The sequence below is a fragment of the Schistocerca gregaria genome, chromosome 3, assembly GCF_023897955.1.
Source record: "Schistocerca gregaria isolate iqSchGreg1 chromosome 3, iqSchGreg1.2, whole genome shotgun sequence".
Taxonomy (NCBI): domain Eukaryota; kingdom Metazoa; phylum Arthropoda; class Insecta; order Orthoptera; family Acrididae; genus Schistocerca; species Schistocerca gregaria.
The window spans coordinates 104,252,452-104,272,420 of record NC_064922.1 but is presented as its reverse complement, the minus strand read 5'-3'; the positions used below and the strand labels follow the sequence as shown (position 1 = coordinate 104,272,420).

Below are 19,969 nucleotides of genomic sequence, written 5' to 3'. Positions count from 1 at the left end.
TTTGAAAGTGGCAGGTCAAACGATAGAATGGGACCTGAACTCATCGGACTGAAAAGTGAGAGACTCCTCTTACAACGGGGAGGAATAACTCAGGCCTATTCTAACCTCTGGACCTGCAGGGGGGTGGGGGGGGGGGGTGTCAAGAGTAGAGAATGCGATGTAAGGATAACTCCCATCTGTGCAATTCAGGAAAGCTGGTGGTGAAGGGGAGGATCCAGATTGCTCAGGTTGCGAAACAGCCATTGAAATAAAGCATTTTATTTTCAGCTGAAAGTTGTGCTGCAGGGTCGTCTACTGACAACAGTTTGGCAGTAGCCATTCTTCCTGATGTAGTTACTACTTCTGACACCAACTGTTGCAAACTCTTCTTGTGTGGTATCTCGGCACACCATACCTGCTTTCACAGATGGTCTGGTCTCTGATGGGGTAGGATAAGCCTGTGACAGGACTAGAGCAGGAAGTACTAGGTAGGTGGATTGGGCAGACCTTGCATAGGGATATGACCCCTGTGGAAAATTCTTCGGATTGAGAGTGGAATAGGTATGGACAAGGAGGCTATGGAGGTTGGGTGAGCAAAGGAACACCACTTTATGAGGGATGGGAAGTGCCTTGGGTAGGATGTCCCTCATCTCAGAGCATGATTACAGGTAATCAAAGCCCTGACCAATAATGTGGTTCATTTGTTCCAGTTCAGCATGGTATTAGGTGACGAAGAGGGCACTCCTTTGTACTTGGTTCTCGGAGATGGGTGGGGAAATGACACGGAGATCTGTTCACGGACGAGGTCTGGGATAGTGCCTTTCTGTGACAGCCTCACTGCGACCTTCAGCATAATGGGCAAGGGGGTTCTTGTCATCACAGATATGCTGTCCCTAGGTGGCCAGGCTGTATGGGAGGAATTTTTTTGTGTACAAGGGATGACAGCTGTTGAAATGAAGGTACTGTTGGTGGCTGATGGGTTTAATGTGGACAGAGGTGTGAATGGAGCCATCAGAGAGGAGGAGGTCAACGTCCAAGAAGGTGGAAACTGGGACTAGGAGGACCAGCCGTTGCAGATGGGGGAGAAGGTGTTGAAGTTGCGAAGGCATGGGGATAGGGTGTGTTGGCCCTGCGTCCAGATCATGAAGATATTATCAATGAACCTGAACTAAACTAGGGATTTGGCATTCTGGGAGGCAGGACGCTAAGGTCTCCTCTAGATGGCCCATAAACAGGTAGGCATAGGATGATGCTAAGAGTGTGCCCATGGCTGTGATGCAGATTTCTTGTATACTTCGCCTTCGAAGAAGAAGAAGTTGTGAGTTAGTAAGGAGAATGAGGTAATGGCTTTGGAGTCTGAAGGACATTGGGAAAGGTAGTGTTCAACAGTGACAAGACCATATACATGAGGGATGTTGATGTATAGGGAAGCGGTGTTCAAAGTGACAAGTAGGGAACCAAGAGGTAAAAGGATGGGGATGGTGGAAAGATGAGAAGGAAGCAGTTGGTATCTTTGATGTGGGAGACTAGATTACGGACAGCTGGTTGTAAGTATCTGTCAATTTGGGCTGAAATTCTTTCAGTGGGAATGCATAACAAGCTACAATGGGGCATACAGGATTGTAGGGTTTGAGGATTTTGCAGAGCATGTACAAGTGGGTGCACAGGGTGAGAGGAAAATGAATTCAGGGGAGAGGATCTGGGAAGGACCTAAGGCTTTAAGCAGAGACTGGATGTTATGTTTTGACTTCTGAGATGTGATCACTCTGTCACATTTTATAGTTGCATGAGTCAGATCATTAGCACAGGCCTTCTGCCAGGTAGTGACTGTGATTAGTAATTACAGTGGTGGAATCCTTTGTCAGCAGGTGGGATGATTAGGTGATGATTTGTTTTGAGGCTGTTTGTGCCTTTCCTTTCTTCTACCGAAAGATTGGTGTTCTTAGGAGGGGACCTGGTGAAGGATGGCACTCTCCCACTGATCCTCCTCTCTGGCAGCTTCATCCACTCCTCTGTCCACATAAAATCCACCAACAGTACCTGGCATCGGGATGGACTAGGATGTTGTGGAGATTGGGTGGGTGATGGACCATCACTTTAGGAGGGATGGGAAGGATCTTGGATAGGATGTCCCTCATTGCAGGTCATGATGATAGTTTATCAAAGCCCTGAGAAATGATGTGGTTCAGTTGTTCTAGTCTGGAGTGGTATTAAGTGATGGAGGGGCACTCCTTTGTAGCTAGTTTTTGGGGGCATGTGGTGAAATGGCGTAGTACCTGTCTGTGAAGGCCTTGGTGAGACCTCCAGCATGAAGTGCAAGGCAGTTCTTGTCACTGCAAATACACCACCCCTGGGTGGGCAGGCTGTATGGGAATGATTTTTTGGTGTGGAGGAGATAGCTGTTGAGATACTTCTCACCCCTCCTAAAGTGGTGTTCTGTCACTCACACAACCTACACTAAATCCTAGTCCATCCCTATGCCACTTCCAATCCCAATCCCGTGCCACAAGGATAAAATCCTGTGGATGACCCAGGAGCAGGACATGCCCAATCCACCCACCCAGCGCTTCCTATTCCAGGCCTGTCACAGGCAGATCCTGCCCCAACCAGAGACCAGGCCACCTGTGAAAGTAGCCATGTCATATTCCAGCTCTGCTGCAATGGTTGCACTGCTTTTTATGTTGGTATGACTACCAACCAGCAGTCCCCCAGGATGAACAGCCACTGTCAGAATGTGGCCAACAGCACAGTACGCTACCCGATGGCACGACGTTCAGCTGAACATAACATGTTTGATTTCAGTGGCTGTTTCACATTCTGAGCCATATGGATCCTCCTGTTCACCACCAGCTTTTCTGAACTGCACAGTTGTGAGTTATCCTTACATCGCATTCTCCGCTCCTGAAATTATCCCGGTCTCGACCTATGGTAACCTACTGCCTCCACCCCACTATCCAACAGTTTCCCCACTCCTACACCCTATTCACACTTCACCCTCATTGTGTGCTGTACTCTGCCAATGCATCTGCCCATCTTTCTCCTTCCCTGTGCCTCTCCTTTTCTACTTCCGCTTCACTCTCCCTACCCAACAGTTTCCCAATGCTGCAGCTGGTGGCAGTTTGTCATGCCTCCATCCAGTCCCTCTGCACCCTCCACCAGACAGCATTCTCCCCCACCCCACCTACTATCCCTTTCTTGCACCCTCCAGAGAGCTCCCTTTGTTTCACATGACAATTGCATTCCAGTCCAAGCTACCAGAGATGATGGTCATGTATGCATGAGGTGTGCTTGCTTGTGTAAATGTGTGTTTTTTCTTTTCTGAAGAAGGCTTCGGCCGAAAGCTGAATATGTAATGGCCTTTATTGGCGCCTGTCAATGGGTCAACTTCACAGTAAGTAGCAATTTATCCTTTTCCTTATATTGTTGATATTTCTACCTGGAGTTGCCATTAACTGCTTTGACTTATTACTAAATCATCATCAAATCATCTGTCTAAACAGGAGGAAAATAGGGTGTAGTAAAATACCAGAAACAATTACAAACTATACTACTGTCTTTTCTCAGCTATACACACTTGCTGGTCAACTGAACAGGCCTGGAGAGGCATTCAGTGTAACCAGATCTGTGAGCTGATTAATGAATCTGAAGCCTACAGTTAGCCATGTAACAGGATGAATCTGGCAACTCTTAAACTGCAGACCTAAGATTAAAAATATTTTCAGTGTAATACTAATTCAGGGGTGCCATAAGTTGCCCCAAGTGAAATTCTCTCATTTCCAGACGAGTTTTGGCATTTTTCCCTGACGAATTTTGAGATCTCAAGGGTAAATTAAGATACAAATTGACAATCTGTCTTTGCAGCTAGAGAACAAGAGACAATAGTGCAGATGAGGGAATATCTATATATTAAAAAAAAAAAACAACTTGCAAGCAGGTGGCATTTCCTGATGTGAGAAAAAAAACCTTAACTACCAACATCAACATCTTTTGTAATGAACTGTTCTTAGATGGAGAAAGCAAGCCAAATGGTATGTGTATTTCATTGAGACCACTGATGTTATTTTATTTCAATACAACGAAACATATTTGGTGACAAAAATACGCATTTCCTTGGAGTCACAAGACGAATTTAAAATACCTTCACTGATTTAAGAAATCACCACAGAAAAAAGTAGGCACCTTGAAAGTCATGTATAAGGCGGGGAAGAATTGTGTATGCTTTCACTGTAGGTGACCTCCAATAAAATATTGGCTCTACTATATTCGTTATTGTCGGTTATTACCCACTGTATTATATCTATTATTTTACAAGTATTGTGTCATTTTTCTTTCGAGAAATATACGATTACATGTGTACAAACCACCACAAATTTCTTTTTCTCATCATCCACACTTTCAAACATATAAACTACTTGTGAAGTGCAAAATGTACTAGAAGAAATATAATATCTATAAAACACCACACTGTACAACATACTTGCCGCGAGATGATGTAATTCCTGAAATCCATTGCCTTTGGTCTCTGGCCTGCTGAGGAGCACCAGTTTTGCGTCCATGGAGAAAACGTGAAAATCTGCCGCATTATGCCACACACAAACAGATTTGGCCTGCAGGCAGATTAGTGAGACTAGATCCAACAATCAGGGTCTGCACATTAGTGGGACCTGAATGGCTTCAGATCAGCAGGCCTGATCCATTACAGATACCTGCAGAAACAGCCTCCAGTTTTGGTCCATTGCGGAAATCCACTCATGTGGCCGGCTGTTTACGAGCCACAGACAGCACGCTTGTGAAATGAGACCATGGTGATCAATACATGAAACAGATGACTTGTTCAAATACTCTGAGAATCAATAACAATGGGAATAGGTAGCAACTCACCATAAAGATAATTGATGAGCCACAGACAGGCACATAGAAAACACAATCATACACTCAACTAAATTTACAGCCAGCGTCAGAAAACAATAGTGCACACGCACACACACTCAGACATGACCGCAATCTCCAGCGGCTGTATCCACGCTATATGAGAATAAGATCCAAAGAAATCACTCTTCACTACCTCTCGCCGACAACTGATAGGCTTGCTGCAGGAAGTGGTGGCATCGCTGACTGCAAACTGAGGGGAGTGGTAGGACGGGGAGAAGGGAAGCGGCACAGGTCCTCAGCTGCACCCAGCTAACGACAATGGATCACACCTCAGTAAACAAACCATTTCATCTACTAAGACAAAATTATTTTTCCAGTGTATTTTTTTCTTTTTCTTTCAAATTTCCCTGATAATTCCATGAAGTGTTTGAAACTCCCTGATTTCCAGAGCCTGTGGTAACCCCTTAATTGCAAGAGAGAGACTTTTCAGGGCATAAACTATGAAGACACTACTTACCTACTGGTGCAGACACACTAGACATACCCTAGAAGCAGTCTAGATGACACCCAGCTCCAGATGTGAACCAGAACTAACAAACTAGTATCTGGCACAGTTAACTGTAGCATTCAATTCCTACAATCAGAGCACATCAACGGTTTATGACTTTCTATGTAGCCCATTGTAATATGTATAATTGTGTATGGAAGTATATATATATATATATATATATTTTCTTTCTCTTTAAACATGTCATCTGATGATCTGGTAATAAGTCGAAACCAGTTACAGTGGTTGGTGGTGGTGGTGGTGGTGGTGGTGGTTGTTAGTGTTTAACAACCCGTCGACAACGAGGTCATTAGAGACGGAGTGCAAGCTCGGTTTAGGAAAGGATTGGGAAGGAAATCGGCCGTGCCCTTTCAAAGGAACCATCCCGACATTTGCCTGAAACGATTTAGGGAAATCACGGAAAACCTAAATCAGGATGACCGGAGACGGGATTGAACCGTCGTCCGCCCGAATTCAAGTCCAATGTGCTAACCACTGCGCCACCTCGCTCGGTGAAACCAGTTACAATGCCATGGATGTGACCTTAGGCTAAAATATACAGGAAGTATCAAAAAGAATAATCCGATTTTTAAAAAATCATAACTGTTATGTTATTTGAGATACGTGTGTGAACAATGTACAGTTGGTAAGAGCAAACACTTGATTTTTACATGGTTCCCACTAGGCAGCAGCATTGTGTGTTCTACATTTTGCACAGTGCGGGTCAGTAATAACTGTTCAGTGCGACTTTTGTATTAGGTATGGTCTGGATCCTCCTACAGCACAGAGCATTGGTAAGAGCAAACTCTCGATTCCGAGAAACAGGTTGGTTGTGTAAAGGGAAATTGCTGGGCTGTCCCCAAGTGTCTGATGCAGATGTCGAACTCATCTGCCACAGTTTCACAAGGAGTCCCCAGAAATCTGTTCGCCGTGCAGCTCAACAGCTTAACATGCTCCTGATGTCTGTCTGGAGTGTGTTGTGTTGATGTTTACAAATGAAGCCATACAAAATTCAGCTACTGCTAGTTCATCGTAAAGGTGACAAACAACAATGTGTGGAGTTCTGTAATTTCGTTCTTGGCAAGGAGGAGGATGACAGTTTTCTTCCACCCTTATTGTTTAGTGATGAGGCAATATTCCATTTAAATGGAAAGGTGAACAATCATAATGTGAGAATATGGGGTATAGAACAAGCACATGAAGTTGTACAGCACGAGAGGGACTCGAGACATGTTCGCTGCAGTGTGAGGACAATTTGAACACCACATTGACATATACTGCATCTGTGCATATCAAGAGGGACATATTGAACACCTATGCAAAGGTGGGGGAAAAAAAAACTTCGAGTTTTCTGTTCATCAAAAAACAAAATTCATTGTATATGTTTATTAATTTCAGAAATCTAGATGTGCCAAATTGGATGATTCTTTTGACAAACCCTATCAATTAAAAAAAAAAAAAAAAAAAAAAAAAAACCTTAACTACTCGTTTATTATCACACTTAAGTGATAACAACTAGTCTAATAACAATGGAGTAGTAGTGTGCAGCAGTTTCTCCTTTGCTGCTGTGGCATTTCATATCCTTGTTCTTGTTGTAAGTTTCAGTCCATGAAGTGGAAATGTAATGCGTCTTCTCAGATAAATACAGTCACTTTCAGAGAAACATGCAGGTTTCTAATTTTGTCACTTCCACTGATAGCTCAAGATCCAATGAATATGTTGCAGTGTACAAACAACACATTTGTAAATGGATTCATTATGGTCATTCATCTTTCACAACACATTTTTAGTTTATTAAGAAAGTTAGATTATTTATTCGACCTAAGAAAAATGGGATATAACATAATACTGATTTAATCACAGATTTCTTCCTTTTTAGCCTGCTACAACAGTGTGTGTTTTCCACACCACACAGTTAATCTGCACTCTCTCCCTCTCTCAAATATCGTTAATGATGGGCCTATGCTCCATTTGACAACTCAGTTTCTGCCTATGACACTATTGTACTCACTTGTATGTGTAACACTTGGTATATTTCCTTTTAGCTTCCCACATTGAACACTACATAAAAATGATCATCATAAAATATGGCCCTAACAAAATTCCAGAATGGTCCTACTGGATCACAACCCATACTAAATTTTACCTTCTGATTACGAGGATAGAGCCAGTGAGAAGCACTCTTTAAAAATGAAAGATTTTAACGACTGCTTCGCAGTGCGTCCCATCTTTCCACCAACACCAGCTTTTCTGAGTTGCACAGGTGGGAACTCTCCCTGCAAGATATTCTACATTCCTATAACCCTTCTGGCCTCAACCTTCAGTAATCCGTCTATCCCCTTCCCTGTTCTCACTCCAGCATCAACATTACACAGCCCTCTATTCCACCAACACACCCACTGTCTTTTTACTTCTCTCCTTTTCTGCTGGCCTCCCACCCTCTGTCTAACCCCCCCGACTGCACCTAGTTCCTCTACCCTCTCCACCTAATCCTTGTGTGCTCCCACAAGCAGCACTTTACTGCGCATCACCCCTTCCTTGCTATTGCCCCCCCTTCCCCAACCCAGCCTCCTCTTTATCCCAACCACCCACACTGCTTCTGTCATCATGCGCAACTGCTTACAGTCTGGCCTCAGCAGCCAGAGACAATGGTCGTGTTTTCATATGATCAAAATGAAAGATTGTTTTGAGAAGATATCAATTTCTACATTCTTTGCTTCTGCTTTGATAATTTAACATTTCCATTCTCAGAAATGTGTTTCACATGCTAATAACATCTGAGTACACTCTGACTCAGTGGACCAGTTATGTGATAAATAAGAGTGACAGACAGCCAACTCCCAATTATCCAGGTGGATTATCCGTCCACAGCCCGGCGTTGTTTGAATGCATAATAAAAAGCAAGCCTGAAATATTCTCTTAAAATTAAAACAAATATTTTCATTTAGAATATAAATTTCTGGTTGTGAAGACACATGATGAAAACATATCTGAATGGTTAACTAGCAATGCCTATGAACTGAGATTTGAACAGCAGGTACAGTGAAATGAATGTGTCCGCCAGCAAAAGAGAGAAAAAGTGAAGATGGAGGAACTCATTTAAAAAAAAAAAATCTTTTTTTTTGATCTTTCACTGAAGCACGCAAGACAAAATTAGTCAGATTATATCAATGACTTGGGTCTCCAGAAAATGAGAATGCCAGGAAAAAAAAAAAAAAAAAAAAAAAAAAAAAAAAAAAAAAAAAAAAAAAAAAAAACCAACAACACACTTTGTCAGTTATTTCTTGAAAATAATCAGTAATAGGGCGTGTTTTAAATGTAATTTTGCAAGTAACACATAAGAAACACAGTTGGCTTTCAAATGTTACATGTAGTATGTTTTGTAAATGCAGTTTATGGTTAAAACATATATACTGCTCAGAGTCTGCTAACGGCTATCCCACTTCAAACTACGAAAGCAAACCTGGTCAGAAGTAAAGTAGATAATTTTCGTTATATTGTTCAAAATGAAAAATACCTATAAAACTTTCAAGCCTTGATTTGTAACAACACAATTACATTAATTTTATTCCTGACTGTGTCTAAGAACACCTATCAAATTTGTTACAAAAGGTGTTGTTAGTTATTTTTTTATCTGAATATAGTATGACAAATGCTGTTATCCTGGTGCCCCCCTTATCTGCTTGAGATACTTGTTACCTATTAGTAGCTAGTGAACACTGCATAATTTGGGACTTACTTTACTTCCATTTGGCAAATACTGTTCAGTCGTGCAATATTAGCATCGGAAGTTGGGTGTATCTTGTCAACAAATTTGATAATCTATCTGGATATGTCAGGTCCCAATAATAAGCTGTTTAACACTATGTTCTAAGTTACATGTCTTATTCCAGCACAGCACCTTTAATTTATGTTTTAAGAAGGAGGACGAGACTAGGAAGGGTTATGACTATTCACTTTTTTAATTTGTATATACTTTTCTTAAGGATAGTGTTACAGTTCAATCCTTTGAAAATTTTAATTATTTATCTGTTTTTCAGTAAAATACAAATGATAAGAACTAAAATTAGCTGCTTATTTGCTCCCACTTCAGTGCAAACCAACTGATTTACTGATCTATTGTCTTTGTACATCAAGTGATCCCTCTTATGAATTCAACCCTTCACGTTCACGCCAAAGTTTCTTTAGAAGTTCTCGTTTGTTTCGACGTTGCTCTTCCTTCTTTTGCTTTTGCAGTTGAAGACACTTCCGCTGCGCTTGCAAGCTATGTTCCCCATTTACGAGGGCATCCAGTTTCTCTACCAGCAAATCACGGGCTAGCTTCCGATTCTCACTCTGCAGTCTTGAATGATGAACTTTTACAACTAAACCTGTAGATAACAAGCAGTTTAATATTGTGCAATGTTTGATCTAAAAGGTAAAGAACTGATATTGAATTAGTACTTCATATGGAAAACTAGTAATGTATAAATACAGACTTTGTTGTAATAGAAAGTCCTTGGTGGAATACAAATAATTTAAAGACCAAAAGTAACAACCCTTCTAAGAATTAAGGCACAGAGTCGTCGATTGGCAAATAAACACGACACAGAAAACCACTACTTCTCAGATAAACTCTACTACACTCTGAGTTGTTAACCTGATTCCTTAAATTATGCATATGACTGTCAACTTAATTAATATACCTCCAATGCATTCTACATAGAATGAAAATAAAAGAAAATGTATATATTGTTGTGTGCGTAGCTTACCTACTTTATACTGCTGACAAATGGGAATACTATTTTTGGGGCCTCTATGAAAATAATGGAAGACATAAAAATGTTATGATAAATAATATCTATGAGCATCAGTGATGATGGACTGAAAGAAACTGAGGTCATGATAAAGTTAATATAAACAGCAGACAAACTTTCAGTTACATATATCAGTGAAGAACAAGTTGAACATACGACAACAAAGTAAGTCAGCAAGTAATCTAATCATTATATTCTTCGGTAACTGTGACATGTGGAATAAAAGAAAAAGATAAATCACACGGCTAGTACATACAGAAAACACTAACAACAGAAATAATTGTAATGAGCACTATGATAAGCAATTCATCTTTACATAGCTTTATTTGTAGTGTGTCTGCCACATTATGCTGTTTTGGCAGTGAGAATAAAACAATTTCTGTTTGCCTCTATGTGCTTGGTCTATGCCGACCTGACTTGTGAGGAAATAAATTCTTTCTGGTAGAAGTTTACACCCACGGCAAACCCATATTGACATGTTATGTGTAGCAATATTGTCAGTGCTTGCTATGAGGGATCACAGTAATGAAAGTGGGTGTGTCAGCTGCTGGTTCTATGCAGCCAATGAAAGAGGGAGAGATGTGTGTTTCATACCAAGAGATGAAGGAATACTGTATTGAATACCAACATGAATTCAACACATGTCTCTCACATTCATCTCATACCACATTTGTTGGCTTTGCCAACTCACAACAAAATAATCACCTTCCAACCTAACCTAGGCCTTCCGCTACCCTACAGATCAGTGTCACTACAGCCTTGATTCGGAGAGGAAACATCTTTTTCCACAATTTATTGGTTGGTTTTGCCAACTCACAATCAAATTATCGCCTTCTGTGGGGTTTGATATTACTATCTGATGCTACATAAGATTCCACTGAATCCTTTACTTGCTTGGACAGGATATCTGCCTCGAAAAGCCACCATCATGAATTTTGCAACAGATCTTTACAGGAAATACAGTGCTCGTTTGTACTATGTGTATTTTATGCTCAGCCCACTGCAGGTCTTCTCTTAAACAAAAGATACAAGGTGAACTCAAATGACAAGTTCAAATTGCAATGGTTTGTAAGCAAACAACTTAATAATAACAGTGCCCAAATCCAAAGCGGCAGATTACCAAGTTTATTGTCCTACACAATCAAAGATATCTATCAATAACACTCTTTCTTTGCAAATGTCATCATTTTGCCACCTGTGGGTTGATTTAATTCACTAAGTTACGACAAAGATAGACTTTTAGAAACAAAGATATAGTGCTTCAAATGTATGTATGGGACTTACGGCAGCTAATGCTTAATAACAGGTTTATAAAATATACAATATTTATTTTTAAATTAGCTAATGGGATAATTAATTTTGACACACGAGGCCTGTGTCTCCTTATAGAAAAATGACAGTATTGAAACAGCAGAAATGAGATTCCTAAGAAGAGAAGGATGTTTTAGGTTGTATAGGATACACAATCATGAAATAAGAATCAAATGAAATATTATAACTGCAACAAAAATTGAAGAAAATATGAATAAATGGAAAAGTGATACCTAGAAAATGAATGAGAGAGTACTTCCGGACAAACAGAATATGGCAGACGTAAAGAATGAAATTTTGGACAATCTCTGAAATGACGAGAGGAAGTGTCTGGATGAAGCCAGAACAGGCATTCTATCTATTCCATGAACGGAATAAATATGTCGTATTTTCAAGCATCCATCAGTCAAAGTAATGCATCCCTGCTCTTTATCACATATTCATTATAAGAACAGTTTTCCACTTTAAAATAACAATGATCTAATGCAATTTTGGGGAAAGAAAATAATGCAAAAATCTGCAGCGGAACCTTATAACAGAGCAGCATAAATACATTATGTGAACTACTTGCACATTACATAAACACACATGTAAATATATATTGTTACCTGTTGGTTTATGGGTGAGAACAACACAATTATTTGTCTTGTTAACAGCCTGGCCACCAGGTCCACTACCCCTGACAAATACTTCTTCGAGGTCTTCTTCTTGTAGTGTGGGGACACGTGAGTAATCCAAAGTATGTTTGTGTCTTAAAAATGTTAGGGCAGAAGCCAGTTGAGCACTTGTGCGTTCACTCTGGAAAATTGGTCCACTTCTTGAAATAATTTGCCTTATTCCAGTAACAGACATCATTCACTTTGATATTTACTCTTCTAGACAATACGACGATTTTGCAAAAGTCTCAGGCCTTTCTGTAAGGGAAAAATGGGTAAACAACTTACATATTACTGGACCTCAATCAGCATGAAAATTGTTCAGTCTAACTATAACACATTAACAGTGATCACAGCAAAACAAAAAGAACTTTGCAAAATGCTTAAGAGTCAATAAATCAAATAATTCTACGATGATGTATAATGTAATTCGTTACGTTTTTGTAATTACACAAATCTGAACTTGAAATAAAAGCATGTACGAAGTGAATTACTTCAGCGACGTACTTCATACTGAAATTTTACTTCGTCTTCTTCTACGAGCCTTTTGTTTGCCTTGAACTCTGCAGTAATCCTACCACGAAAGTACTTTTTATCCGTTAGTTTTATCTCTTTCCCATACTGAAGTAAACTTTTATATAGCCTTAGAACCTCACGCCCACTTGGTGCTGCCATTATCTGTAACGTTTGAGAAATGGTCCACAGTCATACACATATCAAATCAGTTGACTGATAAATGACGTGTTTCTCGAAATTATGTTATAATTAAGCACTGTTATGCAGCTGTGAAAGTTGATAAGGGCACATCAGAATGTTTACGGCTTACGGGTAATCCTAGCGCCTCTTCCGGAATCTGTACAAACTAGTGCAAGTAGTCTACATACGACATGCATTTGTCTTACTGCGAAGTGCGGACGGCTTTCGAACGCGGAAACATATACTACTGACTGACAATTTTATCTTTAGCTTCGAAACAATTTTTTGAAACATAGGTTGTAGGGACAGACTCATCTGTAGAGTACCCCGACTGCTATATTAGGCCGAAATGTGAGTTTTGTTACGAGTTGGGGATGGGGAAGTCAAGAAATGTGATTCCATGAGAAGCAACTCAGATAATAGCCTAAAAATCAAATACTCATTCAGAAAAAGGTAAGTTACTTGAATTTACTTTCAATCGTACCTTCTGTTCTACAGAATCATTTTTCTTGTTTTGTGACAAATTTCGAACTTTTGAGATTACGGCTCTCTCGACGTTTCGTATTTATGAACGTCACGATGTGAAGGTAAGGGTGTAATGAGAGGAAGTGCACTACAACAGAGAGGCGCGTCAGGACGCTGCTCCAGTTACTGGTACCGCATTTACTGCGGCGGAGGGGCAACATGCAGCAAATTTTATATGTAAGTCGTTCGGCAACCTCCGAGCAAACTGGGCGAGTGGGCGACAGTTGCATCTATGCGATAATGTCTTTGTTATGTCAGGAAGAAGAAAGTTTAAAGCAAAAGCAAGCAAGCGGATGCGCTATTCCGAAAACCAATAGACGTGGAAACAAAACTGGTGATAACTATTAGATAAGCTTTTATAACGCTGATTCAACATATGTAACATTTCGCCGCTAGAAAGCCATTCGAGGTAATGGATATGTGGTTTGTCTGTCCAGATTTACCTCAGAAATTCTTTGAGAAACGTTGTAATAAGTATGTAGTCAAAAACTAAAAACCTAATTGTCCGTTTCACAAAAGAACAAAAAATGTAATTTATAGGTATTTGTACATTATGTTTGACTAAAAATAAATGACTTGCACCAACGCAGAAACAATGTGAAATATACTTACCCTTTATTCCTAGTTGGTAATTTACTTCCAAATGTTGCTTTTTCTGGTACTATTCATACACTGTTTATTTTGAAGGTCATATAACTCTGGATATTCACTTATTCACACAATGAACTTTTCCTCTTGTAACGCCATTTTGGTAAATAAACTTACATTCTGCACGTCAACAGAGTTATGATTTGAATGGCGTGCAATGTCGTGACGCTTGCTGTACCGTACTATACGAACTATATTCCGCTACGCGACGGCTCACGGCACCTTATGGTTGGCCAGTTGGTGAACTTTGCCTCGCAGTGCTGCGACGCGCAATTCCGCTGTACAGGTGAGGCACGGTACTTCAAAGTCGCTTGCAGTGCCTGTATTGTTCTGAATTACACTGAAAAGTCCCTTTGGATATGCGTGCAGTATCGTAATATTTCTCGCATCGTGCTATGCCGCTCTGCTGCAGTGCAGTGTCGCTCAAGGCTTTACCTTTAATTCTGTCGTTGGTTCCGCCATTATGTACATAATACACGAATATACAAGGGGATAGATCGCAACAGTCGACAGAATGGGTACCTTAATTCGTCTCACACCTGACGGGACGAAACGTCAAAAAGATTGCACAGTGCAATTTGTACGTTGACGTAAACTTGTCAAGCACAAGCGACATACTAAACAAAGGGAGCTTGACAAGTTGTCCATAGCTGAGCTTTGTCTGGAAAACGGACACAACACACAATCTGAAAAGACGAGTGTCTTGGATCAAGCATCAATACATTGGGATTCCATTACAAAGGAGCAGCCGAACTTAGAGTAAACAGCAACAATTTTAACAGGGGCCAGGAATAAACACATAGTAGGACGTGGGCATGGACTTTGGACATCGAAAGAAAGGCAAGACGGATGCTTGGCGCTTATTGAGAGGGGGTGGGTGGGTGGGGGGGGGGGGGGGAGTGGTCGTCAGTCAGTCAAGAGCGTTGCCGACGAAAAAGGCAGGTCCTGGTGTCACGTGACCAGGATAGGCCTGAGCTCGCTGGTTCAGCTCAGCAGACGAATGACTTTCTAAATCTATTGACTTGTAATTAGCTGTTTATGTACACAGAGAAATGCATCTTCTACCGGTTTCCGCTATTTTGGACTCTTGCAGATTATTAGTACTGCAACAGAACATAACTTGGCAATATAGTGTAGTTTAACGTACACACTAAACATAAATGATATAACTGCATGTTCTTAGTTCTCAATTCTGTGTTTTTCCGCAGCTTGTGGTCTTGTGGTAGCGTTCTCGCTTCCCGCGCACAGGCTCCCGGGTTCGATGCCCAGCGGGGTCAGGGATTTTCTCTGCCTTGTGAAGACTGGGTGGTGTGTGTTAATCATCATCGTTGATGCACGCAAGTCGACGAAGTGGCGTCAACTAAATAGCGAAGTGGCGTCCGAACTTCCCCGCATGGGGCCTCCCGGCCAACAATGCCATACGATCATTTCATTTCAGTTCTGTGTTTGTTCGTCTGTATTTAGTTATTAGTTTGTGTACCGAAATCTCTATTTCATTTCCATTTCTTACGCTTTCCTATAGATTCACGTAGTAATACCAAACTTCTTTTTTGTACCTTCTACACATTCAAGTTATTAGATCATAAAACGACAGTTTAATTTTAATTTTGAACGCATCTCTCTAAAAGTGCGTATTTATTTCTAATGTATGAGACGTTCGCTTCAATTTTTAGATTGTAACACAACTTTTTTGTTTTCATTTTCAACGGTTTCGTGAAAAAGAACGTATTAGTAGTAGTAGTAGTTTTATTCATCCGTAGATCTCTTTTTACAAGGATATAGGACATGTCAAAGTATTTACAAGCTTAGATCAATTTACAATAAGCTAATTCGTATACACATATATTTACAGACTTCTAGTTAGAGACAATCATTAGATTTTACTCCTGGTATACAATAATTTATTTACAAATAACTCATTAAATAATGTAATGCCACACTATTCACTCATATTTCACTATCAGTCACTGCACACACTATACACACATTGTTTCATAACACTTCACTCACTACATACACACACACACACACACACACACACACACACACACACACACACACACACACACACAGGTGATCCTTGGGCCATTTTCTGTACTGCAAGTTCCCATTTGCTATCCTGAAAAACTGAGTCAGCATCCCTTCATAATGAGTGAGATGTTGAGCTCAGAAATAGGAAGAGGTGTTAGTATTGTGCTATGCATAGCTTGAGGGGAGAGTGTCTCTAGAAAGGAAAAAAGAAGAAAAATAATAAAGTGAAGGTGTTATGTGGAATATTGGATGTTTTATAATCATTATTATTATTATTATTTGTTTCTATAACATTTTTTTATCAAACCCCTACTCTGCTTTATCTAAGTAATCCTTCAATGTATAAAATGTATTGCATAACGGGTACTTTTTAGCTGCCTTCTTAAATAAGTGTATTTTTGAAATTTCTTTAATCTCTTTTGGTAATTTATTGTACAGTTTTATTCCTTGGTAGAAAATGCTGTTTTGAGTTTTATGTTTATTTTTTCTTGGTAAATGTAAGTTGAGTCTATCTCTTGTTGCATGGTCATGGACAGAGCTGTTTGTGCAGTAATTGCCAATGTTACTTTTGATGTGTACAACTGACTGGTAAATGTGTTCACATGGAGCAGTTAAAATTCCCAGTGTTTTGAACAGATCTTTACAATGAGCTCGACTACTATTTCTGGTTATTATTCTTATGGCTCTTTTCTGGAGTTTGAAAATTGTGTTCATATTTTGTGGATTTGTTCCCCAAAAAAGAATGCCATAGCTAAGAATTGAGTGTACATATGAATAATATGTAACTAAAAGACACTGCATGTTACACACAGATGATAGAATTCTAAGGGCATAACATGCTGATGACATTCTGTTTGCAAGTACCTTTGTGTGTTCGCACCACTTCAGCTGAGAGTCAATATTCATTCCTAGAAATTTTGCATTTGTTACACAGTCTATAGAGGTGCCATCTACATTTAATTTAACATTGTCATTTTTCCTCTTCAGACTGAAGTTCATGGCATTAGTTTTCTTTATGTTTAATGTCAATTTGTTGCTTATTGACCAATCGTAAACTTCCTTGAGAGTTTCATTTGCTTTCTCGGTAAGGAGTTCTCTTGTTCTCTCAGTGACTATAATATTGCTGTCATCAGCGAAGAGAATTTTCTCACCATGAGTAACACTACTGGGAAAGTCATTGATGTATATCAGGAATAGTATTGGTCCTAATATGCTACCTTGTGGAACCCCTATGTTAATATGTTTTGGTTCTGATAAGTATTTTACTAAATGTTTAGATCTATTTGAAGTATGTGTTATCTCTACTCTTTGTACCCTATCTGTTAGGTATGATCGAAACCAGTCATTAGCTACCCCTCTTATTCCTAATGCTTCTAATTTATTTAATAGAATCTTGTGGTCGACTGTATCAAAAGCCTTAGAAAGATCCAAAAATATGCCTGTGACACACTCATCTTTATCAAGAGCATTAAGTACAACTTTTGTGAATTCTACTATGGCTGACTCCGTATTTTTGCCACTTCGAAAACCAAACTGTGATTTGCTTAAAAGATTGTATTTATTCAGATAATTCATTAATCTGTCTTTCATAATTGCTTCTATTATTTTTGAGAATGCTGACACCAGGGAAATGGGCCGGTAATTTTCTATGTCTTCTGCATTACCTTTCTTAAGCAAAGGTACAACTCTTGCCTGTTTTAGCTGCTCTGGAAATGTCCCTGATGTGAAGGATTCATTTATTATATTTGTTAATGGGCCTTGTATAATCCCTATGCATTGTTTCAGTACACACATTGGTACATCATCTAAGCCTTCTGACTTTTTATTTTTTAGCTTTTGAACAGTTTTATTGACTTCATTCTCTGTGGTTGGAAGTAACATCATTGTATCTAGTGCAACAATTTTTGCAGGTGTTATATTTGTTTTGGGGAATTTTTGCTGTAACTTCTCTGCAATACTTGAAAAATGCTCGTTTACATAGTTTGCTAAGTGTTGTGGATCATTTATTACCTTATCCCCCTCCCTTAGCAGTATGTTATTCTGCGTTTGTTTGCCTCTCCCCGTTTCCTTTTTTATAACATCCCAGACTGCTTTGCTTTTATTCTCTGCATTATATATTATTTTGTCATTAAATGACTTTTTTGCAGCAATCAGCACCTTCCTATAAATCTTTTTGTATCTATGATAGAAATTTAAGAATTCTGGATCATTGTGAATCTTTTTCATGGAACTGAGGTGTTTAAGTGTTTGGGAGGACTTCTTAATACCTGCTGTTATCCATCTGTTTTTGTGAGATGTTGATACAGTCATGCATACTTTTGGAAATGCTGTTTCAAAGTTCAATTTAAACAATGTGGAGAATTTGGAGAATTTCATATTCACATTGGTTTCCTTATACACTTCATCCCAGCTTTGTTTTTCTAGTTCTTTTGAAAAATCTTTTATTTTGATTTCTGATAGATGTCGTTTATAGGCTTGTAGTTTAGGGAATGATTCGATGCCTGATTTTACTGTTGTTATTTGACAGAGATGGTCTGATAGTCCGAGATCTTTTACAGCTACATCACATTTTTCCCTGTCTATATTTGTGGCCACATGGTCAATTACTGATGCAGTCATTGTAGTAACCCTTGTTGCACTATTGACCAATAGGGACATGCCAAAACTTTGAAGGATATTTATGAAGGTGCTGCTGGATTCATTTATGATATTAGTGTTGATGTTTATGTCCCCACACAGAATTATGTTGACCTTTGTACTTGAGACTTTATCTAGAACTTCTGTTAATTTATTGAAAAAAGTGTCCACACTACCACTGGGAGATCTATACACACACAAAATGATTAATTTCTTGGTGATATCGAGCCCTGATAATTTAATAGCTGATATTTCAATGTGTTTGTCTTCACTTACTGTACTGAGGTCATGTCTAGATTTGAACTGTGTTCCTTTTCTGATATAAATGCATGATCCTCCACCCCTTGAAGTAGTTCTGCAGTAAGAGTTTGCCCTTTCATACAATGATAATACTACATGTTGGATTTCTGTGTCTCTACACCAGTGCTCAGTAATACAAACTACTGTGCAGTTCAAAGATTGGAGCTCAACTTCTAATGCTTGTATTTTATTTTTTATTGATTGCATGTTTTGATGGAGGATTGTTAAGTCTGTGAAATGCCCCATGTTACTCTTTCCGATGGTTTGTTTTTCTTTGTGACATCTGGTATGTGTGATTTTTGAAGTGTTATAATCTGTCTTGTGAGTGATTGTTTCAGTATTTTTTGAACTGCTAGAGATACTCTTTAGGCAGGGGAACCTGTTGTCTGGATTTATCCTAAAAAAGACCTACTTTTCCTACCTATGACAACAGGTATTTGACCATGTGTGGCCCGAGATCCACCCCCTATACTTTCATGAATCAGCTGTACCAATCTTCCCTTCCCAGTCCTGTTTAGGTGTAGGCCATGCCTAGTGAAACCCCATCTGTTGATAGTCCCAACGGGCACCAGAGAAACATGAGCAAAGTTGGCCGTCCTCAGAGCCATCCCCAGCCCCACATTGATTTGCCTCACAGCTCCATCAAGGCGTGGCTGATCATGACGCCGGAACAGCTCAACAAAGTGTACATTGGTGCCATGAGTCAGGGAAGCTATCTTGTCCAGGTCACCACCTACTTCATATGCCCCATCCCTGTCCAAACTGTTTCCCGCCCCACCCACTATCACTACATGGTCCTCTTTTGTAAAATCCTTACATAAAGACCCTAGGTCCTCTATCACATGACTTAGCCCTGCATTTGGTTTGAAGATACTGGTGGCCTGGTACGCTGCCCCTAAACTTTCCTGTAACTGAGGGCCTACACCTCACCCATGGCTACTACCTAGCAGCAGCACTTTCTTCTTCCTAAC

At 39.7% G+C, this 19,969-nt stretch overlaps 1 protein-coding gene across 2 annotated transcripts; it reads right to left on the bottom strand.

Annotated features, from left to right (window-relative positions):
- Positions 1–9,391: 9,391 nt before the first annotated feature.
- Positions 9,392–13,514, bottom strand: LOC126354086 (mitochondrial translation release factor in rescue-like). Of its 2 annotated transcripts, none has more exons than XM_050003468.1 (3): positions 13,342–13,514; positions 12,114–12,419; positions 9,392–9,768 (listed from the first exon to the last, which is right to left on the bottom strand). In XM_050003468.1, exons 2-3 carry the CDS (start codon positions 12,358–12,360, stop codon positions 9,545–9,547), a joined length of 471 nt encoding a protein of 156 aa, XP_049859425.1. In that variant the 5' UTR covers positions 12,361–12,419; positions 13,342–13,514; the 3' UTR covers positions 9,392–9,544. The 2 variants fall into 2 exon arrangements, with proteins under 2 accessions (XP_049859425.1, XP_049859426.1); XM_050003469.1 differs by lacking the exon at positions 13,342–13,514 and adding an exon at positions 12,669–12,759.
- Between the last annotated feature and the right edge of the window lie 6,455 nt (positions 13,515–19,969).

Coding starts and splice junctions, on each gene's coding strand:
- LOC126354086 (XM_050003468.1), bottom strand. CDS start 12,360: ATGATGTCTGTTACTGGAATAAGGCAAATTATTTCAAGAAGTGGACCA. Junction 9,769..12,113: donor TCTCACCCATAAACCAACAG/GTAACAATATAT, acceptor TGTTATCTACAG/GTTTAGTTGTAAAAGTTCAT.